Below are 21542 nucleotides of genomic sequence, written 5' to 3' on the forward strand. Positions count from 1 at the left end.
ACGAGAGTGTGTGTGTGTGAGCGAACGAGAGTGTGTGTGTGTGAGCGAACGAGAGTGTGTGTGTGTGAGCGAACGAGAGTGTGTGTGTGTGAGCGAACGAGAGTGTGTGTGTGTGTGAGCGAACGAGAGTGTGTGTGTGTGTGTGAGCGAACGAGAGTGTGTGTGTGTGTGTGAGCGAACGAGAGTGTGTGTGTGTGTGTGTGAGCGAACGAGAGTGTGTGTGTGTGTGTGAGCGAACGAGAGTGTGTGTGTGTGTGTGTGAGCGAACGAGAGTGTGTGTGTGTGTGTGTGAGCGAACGAGAGTGTGTGTGTGTGTGTGTGAGCGAACGAGAGTGTGTGTGTGTGTGTGTGAGCGAACGAGAGTGTGTGTGTGTGTGTGAGCGAACGAGAGTGTGTGTGTGTGTGTGAGCGAACGAGAGTGTGTGTGTGTGTGAGCGAACGAGAGTGTGTGTGTGTGTGAGCGAACGAGAGTGTGTGTGTGTGAGCGAACGAGAGTGTGTGTGTGTGTGAGCGAACGAGAGTGTGTGTGTGTGTGAGCGAACGAGAGTGTGTGTGTGTGTGAGCGAACGAGAGTGTGTGTGTGTGAGCGAACGAGAGTGTGTGTGTGTGAGCGAACGAGAGTGTGTGTGTGTGTGAGCGAACGAGAGTGTGTGTGTGTGTGAGCGAACGAGAGTGTGTGTGTGTGTGAGCGAACGAGAGTGTGTGTGTGTGTGAGCGAACGAGAGTGTGTGTGTGTGTGAGCGAACGAGAGTGTGTGTGTGTGTGAGCGAACGAGAGTGTGTGTGTGTGTGAGCGAACGAGAGTGTGTGTGTGTGTGAGCGAACGAGAGTGTGTGTGTGTGTGAGCGAACGAGAGTGTGTGTGTGTGTGAGCGAACGAGAGTGTGTGTGTGTGTGAGCGAACGAGAGTGTGTGTGTGTGTGAGCGAACGAGAGTGTGTGTGTGTGTGAGCGAACGAGAGTGTGTGTGTGTGTGTGAGCGAACGAGAGTGTGTGTGTGTGTGAGCGAACGAGAGTGTGTGTGTGTGTGAGCGAACGAGAGTGTGTGTGTGTGTGAGCGAACGAGAGTGTGTGTGTGTGTGAGCGAACGAGAGTGTGTGTGTGTGTGAGCGAACGAGTGTGTGTGTGTGAGCGAACGAGAGTGTGTGTGTGTGTGAGCGAACGAGTGTGTGTGTGTGTGTGTGTGAGCGAACGAGTGTGTGTGTGTGTGTGCGCGAACGAGAGTGTGTGTGTGTGTGCGCGAACGAGAGTGTGTGTGTGTGTGAGCGAACGAGAGTGTGTGTGTGTGAGCGAACGAGAGTGTGTGTGTGTGTGAGCGAACGAGAGTGTGTGTGTGTGTGAGCGAACGAGAGTGTGTGTGTGTGTGAGCGAACGAGAGTGTGTGTGTGTGTGTGTGAGCGAACGAGAGTGTGTGTGTGTGTGTGTGAGCGAACGAGAGTGTGTGTGTGTGTGTGTGAGCGAACGAGAGTGTGTGTGTGTGTGTGTGTGTGAGCGAACGAGAGTGTGTGTGTGTGTGTGTGTGAGCGAACGAGAGTGTGTGTGTGTGTGTGTGAGCGAACGAGAGTGTGTGTGTGTGTGTGTGAGCGAACGAGAGTGTGTGTGTGTGTGTGAGCGAACGAGAGTGTGTGTGTGAGCGAACGAGAGTGTGTGTGTGAGCGAACGAGAGTGTGTGTGTGTGTGAGCGAAAGAGAGTGTGTGTGTGTGTGAGCTAACGAGAGTGTGTGTGTGTGTGAGCTAACGAGTGTGTGTGTGTGTGTGAGCGAACGAGTGTGTGTGTGTGTGTGAGCGAACGAGTGTGTGTGTGTGTGTGAGCGAACGAGTGTGTGTGTGTGTGTGAGCGAACGAGTGTGTGTGTGTGTGTGAGCGAACGAGTGTGTGTGTGTGTGTGTGTGAGCGAACGAGTGTGTGTGTGTGTGTGTGTGTGAGCGAACGAGAGTGTGCGTGTGCGCGAGCGTGTGTGTGTGTGAGCGAACGAGAGTGTGCGTGTGCGCGAGCGTGTGTGTGTGTGAGCGAACGAGTGTGCGTGTGTGAGCGAACGAGTGTGCGTGTGTGAGCGAACGAGTGTGCGTGTGTGAGCGAACGAGTGTGCGTGTGTGAGCGAACGAGTGTGCGTGTGTGAGCGAACGAGTGTGCGTGTGTGAGCGAACGAGTGTGCGCGAGCGAACGAGTGTGCGCGAGCGAACGAGTGTGCGCGAGCGAACGAGTGTGCGCGAGCGAACGAGTGTGCGCGAGCGAACGAGTGTGCGCGAGCGAACGAGTGTGCGTGCGCGAGCGAACGAGTGTGCGTGCGCGAGCGAACGAGTGTGCGTGCGCGAGCGAACGAGTGCGCGTGCGTGCGCGAGCGAACGAGTGCGCGTGCGTGCGCGAGCGAACGAGTGCGCGTGCGTGCGCGAGCGAAAGAGTGTGCGCGTGCTCGAGCGAACGAGTGCGCGCGCGCGCGAGAGCGAACGAGCGAGTGTGTGTGTGTGTGTGTGTGAGCGAGCAATTGTGTGTGCGTTTCTCTCTGTGTGTGTGTGTGTGTGTGTGTGTGTGTGTGTGTGTGTGTGTGTGTGTTAGCGAGCAATTGTGTGTGCGTTTCTCTGTGTGTGTGAGCGAGCAATTGTGTGTGCGTTTCTCTGTGTGTGTGTGTGTGTGTGTCTGTGTGTGTGTGTGTGAGCGAGCAATTGTGTGTGCGTCTGAGAGTGTGTGTGTGTGTGCAAGCTGGTTAGACACAGACAGTCGTTGCACTATGGATCCAGATCCATTTGGATAATTCCAGTAATGACTGAATGAAACCTAATGAGTGTGAGTGATGTGTTTTCCTTACAGGATGTACAGTTCCTCACATCACTTGCTGTCAGAGGAAGAAGAGCACGGCTGTTTCCAAGAGGTATCTACTGCCTTGTTCTGTCTCTGTGAGGTTTAAACTCTGACACACGACCTATACTACAGTTATAGATTGTTCCAAACCCCCTTCATGTATCAGACAAGTAGAATGTGAAATGGGAAGAATGCAGCCGAAATAAATTATTTACAATAAATTAGAAGTAAATAAATAAAATCTACATCTACCCGTTTAAATCTGACCACACCACACTGACACATGGGGCTTTACTGAGGGTGAACAACCACCAGAAGGGCAACACTGTCACACTCCCTGTACACCAGGCCTGTATTCACCAAAATGTTTCTCCTAGTGACAAAATTTAAAGAAAATTCTTAGAAATGTGGACGTTTCCCCTTAAAATGAAGACAAGATCCTAGTAAAGATAAAATTTGTTCATAAAGCATCTTAACACTTAAGAGCTCATGAGGTCAAAGTGTTAGGAGAAGAGTTTCTTCATCAGAGGAGAAAATGACTGAAAGGTGAAGAGGGAGAAGAAATGTGTTGTATATAATATTTAATAATGATAGAGTTAATAAAATGATACAGATTAGATCATGTAGGGATTATTTTTGTGACCAATTATATTAGAGTTCTAATCTCATCTCAGACACATAGCAGAAATAACACACACACATATATGTTCTGCCGCTGTGGCATTTAGAGATACTCTGACATCTCTGAAACAGCTGAAATGGCACGAACATTATACCTACACAATGTAGTCTTAAATATTTTAACATAGAGACAAAGTGACAACCAATCAGTCTTCAAAGGAATGTGTCACCTAGTAACAGGTTAGGCTCCGTCTCCTGTCGAAGATAAGTTTTTTCCTTGTTCAGAGTTGCTCTGTGATCTGAGGTCCTGAATCACTCTGAAGATAAGATTCATAGTTAGAAATATTTAATCTAAGTTAGGAGCTCTCTGAGATCAGTCTTAGTGTCTTTATAAAATCTAATGATCTTTATAAAATAAAATGGTTACACTGACTTAACATTATTATTATTAAAGGTGTGGTGTACGTTGTTTGAAAGCCAATGTTGACATTTGAAATCACCAAAACAAACACGCCCCTAACCCAAATGGGTCCCACCCCTGTATTGATAGCTCCGCCCACACATACATAACTTAACCCAGGCAACTAATGGAAAGAAATGTGTCTTTTTATCATAGCTGAAGGGAAGAACAATACGATTGCAGATAAACAAACAAGCAAAAATGACACAAGCATAAACATGCAAAGGACGGCATATATTAGTTCTGTGAAACAAAGCAAAACCACCTTTGTTACTCACCTATCGAGAAGGAAAAAAGCAACCTCTGTGTCCCATCACAGGCCTTCCGGCTCCTTCAGTTCTCTCCAGCGCTGGAAAGCTGGTCCTATATTAACACGGGTCCTACTTCTTTCCTTATCGTAAGCCTTTTTCCGCTTTTCGTTTTTATCCGCCATGTCAATGTTTCAATCGCTTTCTGCTAATGTCAGACATGCGCACTGAACACTCTCTCCACCGCATATTGACAAGACATGCCCCTTTCTGCTCATTGGCTACACGTTTTTGTTTGTCAGCCCAACTCAGCTTTCTGAAGCATTTCCCAAACATGGTGCACCTCACCTTTAACATTTAACTTTCGTTTTGTTTGTTTTGTTTCTCAGTTATGTTCCGGAGACATCGCTGTCCAGATCGCCGTGGCCCGAATTAGGACTGTACGACAAAGAGAAAGAAGAACAGGAGCATCAAGGCAAGATTGTAGACTTGACTATATAGCTTAACTGGTAAATGTTTATAGATTTAAACACATACATGTGAATCGTGAAGAGTTCAGTTTGTGTGACGCTGGTGTTAGAGAGACGTGGAGCTGATTAGGGAAGTAAAGAGGAAACTTCGCCAAGCATGAATTGCCTGAAATCTTACATTCTGGAAAATTCTAAACAAATAAGAGCAGTTGCATATTAATGCAGCGGTGCGGTTATCTAGCAGTTTGGACCTTTACGTCTTTCTTTTTTGTTTTTGTGTTTTTTAGGGTTTCTTTCTCGTGAGCTTTTCCACAGCAGGAGTCGAACCATAAGCAAATTAAATTCACCCAGAAAAGTGAATGGTTAAAATTCCTGAGTGACTTTTACCACAGGTGTGGATGATGCTGATTAAGAAGCGCTGCCTCATTTCCTTATTGTAACTGTATTATATAATCATTTAACACCACAGTTATGGTGCTTTTCCAACGTACAGAGAAGGTCAGGACCCATATTCATAAAGACACTTGATCTCCGAGAGCTCCTAATTTAGCTTAAATGTTTCTAACTATGAATCTTATCTTCAGAGAGATTCAGGACCTCAGATCACAGAGCAACTGAACAAGGAAAATACAACTTTTATCTTAGACAGGAGTTGGGGCTTAACCTGTTACTAGGTGACATGTTCTTTTGAAGACTGATTGGTTGTCTCGCTTTTTAAATTAGGAGCATCTATTATAAACCTTCACTTTGTCTCTATGTTAAGATATTTGAGTCTATATCGTGTAGGGATTACGTTTGTGGCCGATCATATTACAGATGTTCTAACATCTGTATGTGATAAATGCAATAAATGTAAATGTAAACATCTCCGACACAGAGCAGAAATGTCATAGAGACAAATGGCTCTGTTTCAGAGGTGTGTGTGTGTGTGTGTGTGTGTGTGTGTGTGTGTGTGTGTGTGTGTGTGTGTGTGTGTGTGTGTGTGTGTGTCATTTCTGCTATTTGTCTGAGACGAGATGTGAACTCTAATATAATTGGTCACAAAAATAATCCCTACATGATCTAATCTGAATCATCTTATTAACTCTATCATTATTAAATATTGTATACATTACATTTCTTCTCCCTCGTCACCTTTGTCATTTTCTCCTCTGATAAAGAAACTCTTAAGGCTCTTAAAAGTCCTCCTCACTTCCCCTAACACTTTTGAACTCATGAGCTCTTTTAAGCGTTAAGATGCTTTATGAATAATTTCTCTTTCATTTGAAAGGGAAACGTCCACATTTCTAAGAATTTTGTCACTAGGTCTTCTCATGAATACGGGTTCAGGTCACCACAGCAGAACACTAACAGAATGCAGACGGTGGAAATAACATGTCCTCTGTGTGACCTGCATAAGGGACGTGGCCTCCTGCTCTAGGAGAAACACTTTTTCCTTGAATGACATTGCGCTACTCAGGATCTTGGTGTTGAACCCAGACAGGTTTGATTCAGGTTTTTCTAAATGAAAATCACTTTACTTCTTTCAGTACATGCAGAATGTCAGTATTTTACACCCAGCGACTGTAAGAGCTTGCAATCTGTCTGGAACTGAAGGGAAAATTCTCTGTTGTTCCACTAGGGGACAGAATAGAGCAATGCACTGAACCTCATTAGCTATCAGACTCGTAAACATGCCTTATTTTTAAAAAAAAAAAAGCTAAAACTGGGTTTCTACAGTAACTTATGCACTCAGGTGGTTTGAGTTGTAAATAATAGCATGTGCAGTTTCAGTGTGATGTGTAAAAAGACGCGAAGCGCTGGAAACCTATTGTTTTCGTTAGGATTTTTATTATTATTAGGGGTTCAAGTGCGAAGCGCTGGAAAAATATTGTTTTTGTTAGGATTTTTGTTATTATTATTATTATTATTATTATTATTATTCCGCCCTACAAGTGCTCGTACAGCCCAAACCGTAAGGCCTAGAGAGCTCAAACTTGGTCAGATGGTAGTTAGTACTGGTCACAGTTACTCAGGCCCAAGGACTCAGCGAAATCGGCCAATAGGGGGCGCTTCAGCGCCCCTCAACGCGTTTGTGCCCATAACTCCTAAACCGTATGTCCAAATCTCAAGTGCTTTATATCATTGGAATCCTTGGCTCATGACTTAAAAAACGTATATCTCTGATTTCATTTCCGCCATGAAAATGTTTTCGCTATAGCGCATTTTGTCCGAAACCTAGTTTTGCGAAATAGTCCTAGGTTTTTCGCCTGATCGAGACCAATCCAGTGCAGTAATATTCTCTGGAGTCTCAATGTCAATAATTGATAAATAAATAAATGTCTAAATTTTGATTCAGGGTCCTTAAGGGGCCCCAAAATGTTCGGACTGTGAGGAGCCAGTTTTACTAAAATGTCAATAACTCAAGAACTAAATGAGCTATCAACACCAAACTTGGGACACATGTGAAAGAGGTCAAACTGAGGTCACAGTTCAAAAACCACAGCGATTGGCCACTTGGTGGCGCTATAACGGAAAAATCACTAAAAACAGCCCTTTTTAAAATAAGCCCTCTAGCGCCACCAACAGTCCAAAAACCCAATTTTGTGCTGACTCGTAAGGCAAAGTCTCAGAATCAGAATCTTAAGAATTCGGTCACTTTGTGTATGTGACTTGCGGGTCACTCGTTCTGCATCTGGATGCTTGTGTTTCTTCACTTTATGGATATGACTTTGTTTATTTTAGGGAAAACTGGACAGGTGAGTACTTCACATGACATATATTGTGGCACCCTCTGTAACTTGCGGGTCACTTTGTTTTATGTGAAAATCCTTTAAGGCCTTAAACTCCCTAAAGGCCTTAAACGCTTGAACCCGGCAAATGCTGCTTGCAGCTTTAATTAGGGGTCAAGCCCCGAAGGGGCGTAGACACCTATTGTTATCGTTAGTTTTCTTCTTCTTATTATTATTATTAATGGTGCTTGCTAAAGCAACATTCTTGTTCTCTTGCATACTTATTATTAATGGTGCTTGCAAAGCATCATTATTGTTATTCTGCATACTTATTATTATTATTCTTCCGGACACTTTTTCGGCGCGTAACTTGTCCCGCAGCTTTTGTCCTAGACCCATGAATGAGGTGTCAAATCGACCGGCTCGTTGAGGACAGGTGTGCTATGACTTTTATAAGCGATCGGAATTCCGGAATTCCCGGTACGGAAGCTCAAACGGGTATTTTTTCCCCATAGACTTGATTGGGGAATTCTTAAAATTCTTTTGTTCTCTCTGTAGATGTAAAGCACACTCTCAATACATGTAACTATCAACTCCACACTATCAATCCAATGATTCCACAAGTATTGGCCCCCAGTCAATACACTTTTGTCCATAAGTATTGGCACCCCACCGGGTATTCACGTGTAGCCCCGCCCCCAAAATACTGTTTTATGCAGTATAATAATAAGTAGAATTCCATAATGACTGCAGTTTTGACATGAAATGAATGTCAAAACACTTAGTAGTCACTTTTGTCCAAAAGTATTGGCACCCCACCGGGTATTCACGTGTAGCACACGTGACGTGTGTTTTTGTGCTCACGCGTGTTTTGGTCACGTCACGTGACGTCACGTGTAGCCCTGCCCCCAAAACAAGCGAAATCAAAAAGTTAGCACAACATGGACATGTCATATATCAAAACACTCAGCCCGATGAGGGGAACTGCCTCTCACGTGTTTTGGTCGCGTCACGTGACGTCACGTGTAGCCCCGCCCCCAAAATAAGCGAAATCAAAAAGTTAGCACAACATGGACATGTCGTATATATCAAAACACTCAGCCCGATGAGGGGAACTGCCTCACGTGTGTTTTGGTCACGTCACGTTTGACGTCACGTGTAGCCCCGCCCCCCAAATAAGCGAAATCATAAATTTTGAACAACATGGACATGTCATATATCAAAACACTCAGCCCAATGAGGGGAACTGCCTCACGTGTGTTTTGGTCACGTCACGTGACGTCACGTGTAGCCCCGCCCCCAAGATAAGCGAAATCATAAATTTTGCACAACATGGATGTCATATATCAAAACACTCAGCCCAATGAGGGGAATTGCCTCACGTGTGTTTTGGTGACGTCACGTGACGTCACGTGTAGCCCCGCCCCCAAAATAAGCGAAATCAAAAAGTTTGCACAACATGGACATGTCATATATCAAAACACTCAGCACGATGAGGGGAACTGCCTCACGCGTGTTTTGGTCACGTCACGTGACGTCACGTGTAGCCCCGCCCCCCAAAATAAGCGAAATCAAAAAGTTAGCACAACATGGACATGTCATATATCAAAACACTCACTTGCCACGTGCAAGCACCATTCACATTTTCTTCAGAAAATTTACCGTTCTAGTTATTATTATTCTTCTTACCCAAAAATTTTTCAAGAGTAACTCTTGGGCTTTCGAGCCACATGCACCAAATTCGGATATGTCGTAGACCATGGTCTGAAGTTTGTTGCTATTACTTTTCTAAGCGATCGGAATTCCGGCATTCCCGGTACGGAAGCTCAAACAGACACACAGACATGCACACACACAGACGCACAGAGACACACTCACACACAGACACTCACACACACACACACACACACACACATTTTACGAATGCAATGCCATATCGCTACGAAACTTGGTATGGTTCATCAGCGACATGTTCTGAGCGCATCTGATCGGCTTGACCCCGGTATCGCTGCTTGCAGCTATATTTAGGGGTTCAAGCGCGAAGCGCTGGAAACCTATTGTTTTCGGTAGGATTTTTATTATTATTATTATTATTATTATTATTATTATTATTATTATTATTATTATTATTCCGCCCTACAAACGGTCGTGCAGCCCAAACTGTAAGGCCTAGAGAGCTCAAACTTGGTCAGATGGTAGTACTGGTCACAGTTACTCAGGCCCAAGGACTCAGTGAAATCGGCCAATAGGGGGCGCTTCAGCGCCCCTCAACGCGTTTGTGCCCATAACTCCTAAACCGTATATCCAAATCTCAAGTGCTTTATATCATTGGACTCGTTGCCTCATCACTTAAAATATGTATATCTCCGATTTAATTTCCGCCATTAAAATGTTTTCGCTATAGCGCATTTTGTCCGAAACCTACTTTTGCGAACTAGTCCTAGGTTTTTCGCCTGATCGAGACCAATCCAGTGCAGTAATATTCTCTGGAGTCTCAATGTCAATAATTATCAAAAAAAAGTTGAAATTTTGATTCAGGGTCCTTAAGGGGCCCCAAAACGTTTGGACTGGGAGGAGCCAGTTTTACTAAAATAGCAATAACTCAAGAACTAAATGAGCCATCAACACCAAACTTGGGACACATGTGAAAGACCTCGAACTGAGGTCACAGGTCAAAAACCCCGGCGATTGGCCACTTGGTGGCGCTATGACAGAAAAATCACTAAAAACAGCTCTAACTATGCAAGTGTTGGTCCGATTGACGTCAAACTTGGTGTGCTGTGTCTTTGTCCAAGTTGCCTTGAGTCTATGTAAGGACATTGGCGCGTCTCAAAAAACATGGCCGCCATCGGCCAATGAAGTTTGAGCACCAATTAGACAAGGTTAATGGAGACCTATCGGAATGAAACTCGGTGGGCATGTTCGACACGTGGTCCTAGAGGTTTGTAAGAAATTTGAAAGAAATCGGCCACTAGTTGGCGCTAAAGAGTTTTATGCCACTGTAATCACGTAGTGCTTAATAAATACACACAATATTGATATCATTTGATAGGTCTCCACATGCTGAACAACTTTGCCTCTTGGACCAATGCTGTCAATCAAATTGTTCATTAATTATTCTTAATAAGGTGAAAAACCCACTTTTGCGAACTAGTCCTAGGTTTTTCGCCTGATCGAGACCAATCCAGTGCATTAATATTCTCTGGAGTCTCAATGTCAATAATTATCAAAAAAAAGTTAAAATTTTGATTCATCGTCACTAAGGGGCCCCCAAATGTTCGAACACTGGTGGAGCCAACTTTTGCTAAAATGGCAATAACTCAAGAACTAAATGAGCTATCAACACCAAACTTGGGAGACATGTGAAAGACGTCACACTGAGGTCACAGGTCAAAAACCGCGGCGATTGGCCACTTGGTGGCGCTATGACAAAAAAATCACTAAAAACAGCTCTAACTATGCAAGTGTTCATCCGATTGACTTCAAACGTGGTGTGCAGTGTCCTTGACCAAGTTGCCTTGAGTGTATGTAAGGACATTGGCGTGTCTCAAAAAACATGGCCGCCATCGGCCAATGAAGTTTGAGCACCAATTAGACAAGGTTAATGGAGGCCTATCGGAATGAAACTCGGTGAGCCTGTTCGACACGTGGTCCTAGAGGTCTGAAAGAAATTTGAAAGAAATCGGCCACTAGTTGGCGCTAAAGAGTTTTTACACTATTGTAATCACGTAGTGCTTAATAAATACACACAATATTGATATCATTTGATAGGTCTCCACATGCTGAACAACTTTGCCTCTTGGACCAATGCTGTCAATCAAATTGTTCATTAATTATTCTTGATAAGGTGAAAAACCTACTTTTGCGAACTAGTCCTAGGTTTTTCTCCTGATCGAGACCAATCCAGTGCAGTAATATTCTCTGGAGTCTTAATGTCAATAATTATCAAAAAAAAGTGGAACTTTATCCTTTGGCTTGCCATTAAAGGATTATTTATGAAATGGGCGTGGCAAAAAATAATTCAAAGCCTATGACTCATAAACGAAAAGTCTAATTTATACGACCCTCATTGAGCACATGTGACATATGACTTTTAACAATCCTGCCAAGTTTTATCTTGATCGGACGATAGGTGGCGCTGTAATTGGCAAAAAGCTGCACACCATGTATTTTCAATGGACTGCGTTGGCTGTAAATGGACTTTTCCATTACTGATGTAACTGCATATAGGTTACAAATAATGGAGTGAGTAATGTGTGTCAATTGAGTAATGTGACATAAGTGAGTAGTGTGATGCAAGTGAGCAGTGTGACGCAAGTGAGCAGTGTAATGGAAGTGTGCTGTGTGACGCAAGTGAGCAGTGTGACGCAAGTGAGCAGTGTGACGCAAGTGAGCAGTGTGATGCAAGTGTGCTGTATGAGGCAAGTGAGCTGAGTGATGCAAGTAAGCTGTGTGATGCCAGTGAGCTGTGCGATGCCAGTGAACTATACGATGAAAGTGTGCACTGTGATGAAACTGAGCAGTGTTATATAAGTAACCTGTGTAATGAAAGTGAGCTGTGTGATGCAAGTTAGCTGTGTAATGTAAATGAGCAGTGTAATACAAGTGACCTGTATAATATAAGTGAATAATGTGATGTGCACTATAATTGTTGAAAAGATATATAAACCATATATTTCCAATGGATTGCATTAGCTATCCAAACCACTAGATGGCAGCAGAGGATCACTCATTGGCTCATTCTATTCAGCATCTGTTTTTCCCTAGGAATTTATACTTAAACATTTTAAAATCATCTTCATATCATTTGTTAGGTCTAGGTTTTCTGAACCACTTTGCTTGTACAATCAGCGCTGTAAATCAAATCATTCATTAAGTATATAACAAATATGTATATTTAAAAATCTACTTTTGCAAGTTCTATAAGTTTTTTACTTAATGTCTATGAAATAAGTTCAGTAAAATTCCTTAAACGCTTGAACCCCGGGAAACGCTGCTTGCAGCTTTAATTATTATTATTATTATTATTATTATTCCGCCCTACAAACGATCTTGCAGCCTAAACCGTAAGGCCTAGAGAGCTCAAACTTGGTCAGATGGTAGTACTGGTCACAGTTACTCAGGCCCAAGGTCTCAGTGAAATCGGCCAATTTGGGGCGCTTCAGCGCCCCTCAACACGTTTGTGCCCATAACTCCTAAACCTTATGTCCAAATCTCAAGTGCTTTATATCATTGGAATCCTTGGCTCATGACTTAAAAAACATATATCTCCGATTTCATTTCCGCCATTAAAAATTTTTTCACTATAGTGCATTTTTTCCGAAACCTACTTTTGCGAACTAGTCCTAGGTTTTTCGCCTGATCGAGACCAATCCAGTGCAGTAATATTCTCTGGAGTCTCAATGTCAATAATTATCGAAAAAAGTCAAAATTTTGATTCAGGGTCCTTAAGGGGCCCCAAAACGTTCGGACTGTGAGGAGCCAGTTTTACTAAAATGTCAATAACTCAAGAACTAAATGAGCTATCAACACCAAACTTGGGACACATGTGAAAGAGGTCAGACTGAGGTCACAGTTCAAAAACCGCGGCGATTGTTTGTTCTTGTTCTCTCTCTCTCTTTGCTCCACTATCTATCTTTTCAGATCCCTACCATTGAACATCTGTCAATCTTCATTATCCTGTGTGACATCAGCCGTCGATCCGCCAATCAACCAGAATCAGGATTAGAAACAGAGACAGAAACACAAGGAGAAAGATGTGTGCTAATTTGTTAGAGGGCTCTATTGTTGTTCATTCGGTTTTAGTATGTCAGACTGTTCATGTATCCCAATTTCTTAGTTATTTTGTGTATGTGACTTGCGGGTCACTTTGTGTACGTGACTTGCGGGTCACTTTGTGTACGTGACTTGCGGGTCACTTTGTGTACGTGACTTGCGGGTCACTTTGTGTACGTGACTTGCGGGTCACTTTGTGTACGTGACTTGCGGGTCACTTTGTGTACGTGACTTGCGGGTCACTTTGTGTACGTGACTTGCGGGTCACTTTGTGTACGTGACTTGCGGGTCACTTTGTGTACGTGACTTGCGGGTCACTTTGTGTACGTGACTTGCGGGTCACTTTGTGTACGTGACTTGCGGGTCACTTTGTGTACGTGACTTGCGAGTCACTTTGTGTACGTGACTTGCGGGTCACTTTGTGTATGTCACTCGTTCTGCATCTGGATGCTTGTGTTTCTTCGCTTTATGGATATGACTGTTTATTTTGGGGAAAACTGGACAGGTGAGTACTTCACATGACATATTGTGCAACACGTTGGTAAGCTTTTCTGTATTAGAGACACTAGGTTAGGAGCGGGTGCCACCCTCTGTACCTTTTGTTTGGATAGGAAGTATAGATTAGTTAGGGCGTCATCGACGCTTAAACGCTTGAACCCCGGGAAATGCTGCTTGCAGCTTTAATTGTTCTTGATGTTGTTGTGGCCCATGTGTCTAAGTGCATAAGGTGTAATTCCCTCAAATCCATTCGACTCCCTGTTCTGCCCTCAGGATGATGAAGGGACTGACCTGGTGCTTTGTTCCTCCGCTTAGTAAGGAACGGTGCGTCTCTCTCCACTCTGTCTTCGGCACCTGATTGAAATTTACAATCGCTTCTGTGGATTTATTAACCTGCTTCTTTTGAAATGTCTGTGCGCGAAGGAGAAACACACTGGGACATGACACATGACACACGCTTTGTGAACTGGAACTGAGATGAAGAAGCTTCCTGAAAGCTCAGTGCTCATTGTGCGAGGGTTTGGTTATAATATTGTTACTCTCCTAGACAGAATAAAGATAGAAAATAAGAATATAAAAATAGAATAAGAATATAAAAACATTTATACATAATTAAATAAAGAGTATTAAGAGTAATAATCAGTATTGTGTCCTGGTGCTATTGTGCATTCACACACTGCAGCCTTGTGTCTGTGTTTACAATTCTGGGGACATGAGGGTATTTACCTGAGAAGAAAAGGTAATGGATTGGGCAGTTTGCAGGAGAAAGGCCACAGCTCTAGGATAGAAACAGGATGTTCCTCATCCTGTTGGTGCTGGACCTGATTGTTTTCCAGATAGAAGCAGTTCAAACAGGATTGTGGGAATAACTTGTGTGTTTTTGACAGACATCAGTCCGGTCCACGCTGCATGCGATCCGTACACAGTACTGTGTGTAAAACACTGTCAATAAAACAAATTAAATAAACTGCGGTTTTACATAAACCTAAATTTGTTTTACACTCGTCTTGAATAATCACACACACACACACACACACAGATGAGTTCTGAGTTCAGATACTTTGGTGTTGATGTGATGTGTGGCTCCTCACGCAGAAATAAAGGGCAAATAAAGACCAGCTTCAGGAAATTACACGATTCGCTCCTGTCATGAGAAGGAGATCTGCTGAACACTCGGACACGAGAGCTGCTGATCCGGTGACGTCTGTTTGAGTCAAATTTGATGGCAGTTTAGGGAGAAAAAAACAAAAAAGTCTGTCTGTTTCATTGGAGCAGGTCACTGCGGGCCTGTAATTACACCAATGAGAGAGAGAGAGTGTGTGTGAGAGAGAAATAGAGAGAGTGTGTGTGAGAGAGAAAGAGAGAGAGAGAGTGTGTGTGTGTGTGTGTGTGTGTGTGTGTGTGTGTGTGTATCTATCATCGGTTTCTTTTGTGTTTTGACCACACACTTATTTGTAATTTGTGATGTCTAGTTTATTTACATGACCCAGCACAGTGGATCTGTGACACTGCTGTAACGTCACTCTTCCTGCAGCGGTCGTGGAGAAGGTGAACAGTCTGCTGCAGAAGCAAGAGTACGGCCGTCTGTTTGCGGTCGTTCACTTTGCCAGCCGTCAGTGGAAAGTGACCAGTGAAGATCTGATCCAGATTGAGAACCACATCGAGGCAGAATGTGGAGATCACATCCTGCTGGAGAAGGTCGGAGATTTCAGCTCCGTTTCAGACACAGAAGCTTTTCAGCTGTTTCTAAACCTCCCACTCTCTCTCTCTTTCTCTCTCTCTCTTTCTCCCTCTCTCTCTCTCTCTCTCTCTCTGCCCCCCTCAATTTCTATAGCAACAAGCTTTATTGACATGCCCATCCCAGCATTATGGCATAGAGGGGGAAAAAAAAGAAAAAGCCTCTTTTTCTCTCCCTCCCTCCCTCACCCACTCTCCTTTTTTCCCCTCCCTCGACCTCTCTCTCTCTGAATTCGAATTAGAATTTATTAATTATTTGACAAATTGTACATGTATTGGAATTCACTCATTGAAAAAAATGATTCACACTCACACTCCCTCTCTCTCTCTCTCTCTCTCTCTCTCTCTCTCTCTCTCTCTCTCTCTGTCTCTCTCTCTCTCTCTCTCTCTCTGTGTACAGGTGCTGTTGGTGGGAGGAGAAAACTTCACGCTCATTGGGAAGCCTCTTCTCAGGTAACTTTAATTAGGGCCCGAGCACCGAAAGGTGCGAAGCCCTATTGTTTTTGCTCGGGTTTATTATTGTTAGGGCCTGTGCACCGAATGGTGCGAAGCCCTATTGTTTTTCCTCGGGAGTATTTTATTTATTTTTTATTTTTATTTATTTATTTATTTATTTATTTTTTTAGGGCCCGAGCACCGAATGGTGCGAAGCCCTATTGTTTTTGCTCGGGAGTATTATTATTAGGGCCTGAGCACCAAATGGTGCGAAGCCCTATTGTTTTTCCTCGGGAGTATTATTAGGGCCTGAGCACCGAAAGGTGCGAAGCGCTATTGTTTTTGCTCGGGAGTATTATTTATTTATTTATTTATTTATTTATTTTCCCCCACACATTGTCCAATTGGGGTCCCTCTTGAAATTTGGCACACACGTCAGAGTCGCGCGACACTAGGATTGGACAAAGGTTGGAATACGGGCGTGGCAGGGGGGCTAACAAACATTGGTGCACAGATCGGGCAATTATGTACGCACATGTACGAGAGTTGGTACGCATATAGATCTCATCGACCCGAACAACTTTCGCGCTCTAAACTATGAGCTTCGCCCAACAGGAAGTCGGCCATTTTGGATTGTTTTATAAGTGCATGCGGTGAACTTTTAAATACTCCTCCTAGGGAATTCATGCGATTGACATAAAACGTGGAGAAAATGATGCCGAGACATTGCACTTGCTAAATTGCGAAGGGATTTTTGATATCTCGAACGGTGCTGCCATGGCGAATTCAGAGAAACAGGAAGTGTCTAATATCTAAAGCAAAAAATGTCTTATTGGGATGACACGCGGTGGGTATGTTCGGCCAAGGATTCCGATCGCATCGATGTGCCTATTGTGAATCTCGGACATAGCGCCACCAACAGGCACCAGGAAGTGTGTCAGTCACAACAGTTGCATGTGGTGAACTTTTAAATACTCCTCCTAAGGAATTCATGCGATTGACATCAAACGTGGTGAACATGATGCCGCGACATTGCACTTGCTAAATTGCGAAGGGATTTTTGATATCTCGAACAGTGCTGCCATGGCGAGGCGACAAAGTTATGGCGAATTCAGAGAAACAGAAAGTGTCTAATATCTAAAGCAAAAAATGTCTTATTGGGATGACACGCGGTGTGTATGTTCGGCCAAGGATTCCGATCGCATTGATGTGCTTATTGTGAGTCCTGGGTATAGCGCCACCAACAGGCCCCAGGAAGTGTGTCAGTCACAAAGGTGGATTTTTTGACAGCTGCATGCGGTAAACTTTTAAATACTCCTCCTAGGGGATTCATGCAATTGAGACCAGACTTGGCCACCATGACGCAGAGATTTTGCAGATGCCATGCCATCGTGTCAAAGTTTACTTTTATTTCAGGCATATTTAAGGCTTTTGGCGTGCTTAGATTAACTTGAAATTTGACGCATACATCACATTTGTCGGCTGTTAAGTGTGGACAAAAAGGTCAGACAAAGGTGTGTCTCTTAAGTGGCTCACTAGCGCCCCCGTTTGTCTAAAATGTGGGGTTTCATTTACCTACAGTCCCCAAATGGGTCAGTAACAACATAAAACAGTCCACTGATATTTACCCACTTGATGCACTTGCCCCCACCGTGCATTGTTTTCTGGGAGGCACCGTATAGCGATAAAAAAACGTGCGAGGGCTATTTTTTCTTTAATTGTCTGTCCACTAAAATGTTCTAGACAGAGTCCCTGACGTAGTGAACCAGCATGAGGAAGCATTTCTGATCAAGGCTCTAAAGCTCTGGATAAAGACGACCGATCAACACAAACAGTTAAACCACACTGTATTTTAGATATAAATAGTGCTTCATTAACGATTTGAGTGAAAGTCAAGGTTTACAAATTAAACCGTGTGGTAAATTTCCAGCTCGTTGTATGTTAATCGTTGTCACGTTTTAAACTTGACCCAATCAGTGCTGGACTTTAGTTTAATCTCTGACCGAGGGGTTCAGTGTTACAGGTGATGAGACAATGTGTCAAAGAAACGTGAATAAATGTGTGAGACGTGTGGAGTTTCAGTGTAATGTGCTGTTTGTACTCAGTGTTCAGCTCTACTGAGCAGTTGTTTAATGACTTGCACACTAAACCCCGAATAATCAAGTGTTTGTGATTAAACTCGACAATTAAACGCAGGTTGAAAAAACAAATAGTTTTGTTCTCGGCTGCTGAGCGGATGAAGGGATACTGTGTGAAATTTTCTTCATGAATATTTTAGCAATGAACCTCAGTGTGCTGCACAAAAGCCTCGGTTCCCTTCAGTTTTCACACTGTGTGTGTGTGTCTGTGTGTGTCTGTGTGTGTCTGTGTGTGTCTGTGTGTGTCTGTGTGTGTCTGTGTGTGTCTGTGTGTGTCTGTGTGTGCCGTTTTCACACCTAGGCGTGATCTGGTCCGAGTCGAGGCCACCGTGGTGGAGAAGACCGAGTCCTGGCCGATGGTACACATGGCGTTCTGGAAGAGACACCGTTTTCAGAAAAAGAGAAGTGAGTGTGCTTTAAGGTTCAGTTTATTGATTTATCATCTCATTTGTCCTGCAGATTTGAAAGGGCCTTAATGGATGGAGCTCATAACGACTCGCTGCTCGGGTGCATGCATATTTTATAATTTCAGAGCTGCAGCTTGAAGGCACAGGTTCCAGTTTTAACTGTTAATCCTGTGAGTGTTTCTGATGAAACTGAGTCCTTCTGTACATCTCCACACCTGCCAAAGGCTTTACGATGCCTCGCAAAATCATCACAACACTGTGATCAGATCAAATGTTTTCTTCCCGTTGCCTTCTCCAAAAGGAATTCCGACTGATAGATTGGATTATTAGTTACATATTAGTCAGAACCGTGCTTCAATATTTTCTAATGAACTTAAAAGTGCAAAGATATGTAGAGCATGCTAGAAAAACTGTAAGATAATCTGTGGCCTTTGAAAAGATTTATGGTGTTTGTTGAAAAGCACACATCCAGTACAGAATACTGATTTGTGTTTGCACCCCATGGAGGCAGGGCTTCATGAACATGGGCATGGAATAGGCAAATGTCCAAGCAACATAGACCTACAGTATGAGGGGGAAAAATACAAATGCACTAAATGTGAGTTTGACATATAGCAATTCTTTAAACTCTGTACCAAATCCAGTAAACTCATGTTCATCAGTCTGCAGGACAATAAAAACGGCCTGCTTTTTTTTTTTTTTTTTTTTACAGCTACTGTAATTATGCATTATTTATTAGGGCCTGAGCACCGAATGGTGCGAAGCCCTATTGTTTTTGCTCGGGAGTATTATTTTTTTATTTTTTTTTATTTTCCCCCACAGTGGCAGAGGGGCTCTGTAGCGCCCCCTGTAATGCAAAAACAAACATTGGTGCACAGATCGGGCAATTATGTACGCACATGTACGAGAGTTGGTACGCATATAGATCTCATCGACCCGAACAACTTTCGCGCTCTAAACTATGAGCTCCGCCCAACAGGAAGTCGGCCATTTTGGATTGTTTTATAAGTGCATGCGGTGAACTTTTAAATACTCCTCCTAGGGAATTCATGCGATTGACATCAAACGTGGTGAACATGATGCAGAGACATTGCACTTGCTAAATTGCGAAGGGATTTTTGATATCTCGAACGGTGCTGCCATGGCGAGGCGACAAAGTTATGGCGAATTCAGAGAAACAGGAAGGGTCTAATATCTAAAGCAAAAAATGTCTTATTGGGATGACACGCGGTGTGTATGTTCGGCCAAGGATTCCGATCGCATCGACGTGCTTATTGTGAGTCCCGGGTATAGCACCACCTACAGGCCCCAGGAAGTGTGTCAGTCACAAAGGTGGATTTTTTGACAGCTGCATGCGGTAAACTTTTAAATACTCCTCCTAGGGGATTCATGCAATTGAGACCAGACTTGGCCACCATGACGCAGAGATACTGGAGATGCGAAATTGCAAATGGATTTTTGATATCTCAAACACTGTTGCCATAGCATCGTGTCAAAGTTTACTTTTATTTCAGGCATATTTAAGGCTTTTGGCGTGCTTAGATTAACTTGAAATTTGACGCATACATCACATTTGTCTGCTGTTAAGTGTGGACAAAAAGGTCAGACAAAGGTGTGCCTCTTAAGTGGCTCACTAGCTCCCCCGTTTGTCTAAAATGTGGGGTTTCATTTACCTACAGTCCCCAAATGGGTCAGTAACAACATAAAATAGTCCACTGATATTTACCCACTTGATGCACTTGCCCACCGTGCATTGTTTTCTGGGAGGCACCGTATAGCGATAAAAAAATGTGCGAGGGCCCGACATCTTATATTTTATATAAGATATGATATAAGATATAAGATATTTTATAAAATATCCGATATTTTATTATTATTATTATTTGTTTATTTTACTGTGATAAAACTGCACTATATCACACAGAGAATCCGAAGCTAACCTCTTAACCAACAAGCTCATTGTCTCTTTGCACTGAGTGGGAGGGGCTTATGTAAAACAGCCATGAAAGTCCATGGCAGGATTTGTCCTAAACTTCAAACTATTTATGTATAAATTTACGAAAAGTGTATATTATAAATGAGAGTATTTTTTAAGCCTTTTTCTCAGTTCAGCTACATTTGTCCTCTTACCTCTGTTACAGTGTTCCGTTATTAACTAAGAGTCTTTGCAGATGTTTTGTAAACTCTGGTCTTTTCCTTTTCACCGAGGCTCTTAAAGAATGGCCCGAATTCCTTAGCACACAAACTCCAGCTCTGAATTTAGTTTGCCGTTTTGTTTAAAGTAAACAGGAAAATTATCTCAGCTCTGGCAGTAAAAATGATCTGCAGTGTTTTCTGTGACCTTTCGTGAGGAAAGGGCCTCGGTTTCAGAAGCAGCGTGTGAGATTCCTTACAGTCTGTATTAGAAATGACGCCTCGACTCTCAACGCTGCGGTATTTCTGTGTGTATGTGACGCCTCACTCTGATAATGAGGTCTGTCACATACTGCCATCAGCAACACACCACATTGTCACTGAGGATGCTTCATATGACCCACAGTCTACATTCTGTTTACATGTTTTTTTATTAAAATGGGATTTTAAAGTCACTGATCCTGAGAGATGATTTGGTTTTGGTTCAGTGATATAGTCTGTGTCTTTATCTACACCAGAAGATCAGGAGCTCTGTGCTGAGGAAGAAGTCTTTATGATGTGCTCCAACATTATTTCTAGCCTCTGTGACATCCTTTCGTCTGTTTTTACAGACTGCTGTATCACAAGTGTCCGAAAACACAAAGTATAAACATGACGGCTGTCTGACATGAGTGTATGGTGATTTAGACGTGTGACGTGTTAACACGCTGCACTGAGCTGCCTCATCATATGTTGAATATCACAGTGTATAATACAGCACACACACACACACTGCACTGTGAATGAGAGTTTTGTTTGTGTTTTTGTGCAGTTATCATACAGCCGCAGACTGTGCTTCGGATCAACACCATCGAGATGTCACCCACGCTCTTCTGACCCGGTCTTCTCCTTCTCATTATTATTCATCTGTTCATCGTATCTGAGTGTAATGAAGCTTGAACCTGTGTCATTCATTTGTAAGATCTGTCATTTCATTTAATAAAAGTCCTGCACTGGCAGCCTCTGACATGATTTGTTTGTGTTGAGTCTGGAGGAGAGAGGGTGAGAGTGTGTGTGTGAGAGTGAGTGTGTGTGTGCGTGCGTGTGTCAGACGGGAGAGACGGTGTTAGAGCG

General features: G+C 43.3%; 1 protein-coding gene across 1 annotated transcript in view; it reads left to right on the top strand.

Moving 5' to 3' along the window:
* The window catches only part of mrpl21 (mitochondrial ribosomal protein L21), a 25903-nt gene extending 4476 nt beyond the window's left edge, over positions 1–21427 (top strand). The window contains exons 2-7 of the mRNA XM_060877126.1: positions 2806–2866; positions 4515–4600; positions 15114–15277; positions 15717–15769; positions 18191–18294; positions 21241–21427. Coding sequence (XP_060733109.1) covers positions 2806–2866; positions 4515–4600; positions 15114–15277; positions 15717–15769; positions 18191–18294; positions 21241–21305 — 533 coding nt within the window. The 3' untranslated portion in view covers positions 21306–21427. The remainder of the gene's footprint in view (positions 1–2805; positions 2867–4514; positions 4601–15113; positions 15278–15716; positions 15770–18190; positions 18295–21240) is intronic.
* The last annotated feature ends 115 nt before the right edge of the window (positions 21428–21542 follow it).

This window comes from Tachysurus vachellii, chromosome 1 (assembly GCF_030014155.1).
Source record: "Tachysurus vachellii isolate PV-2020 chromosome 1, HZAU_Pvac_v1, whole genome shotgun sequence".
Classification (NCBI taxonomy): Eukaryota; Metazoa; Chordata; class Actinopteri; order Siluriformes; family Bagridae; genus Tachysurus; species Tachysurus vachellii.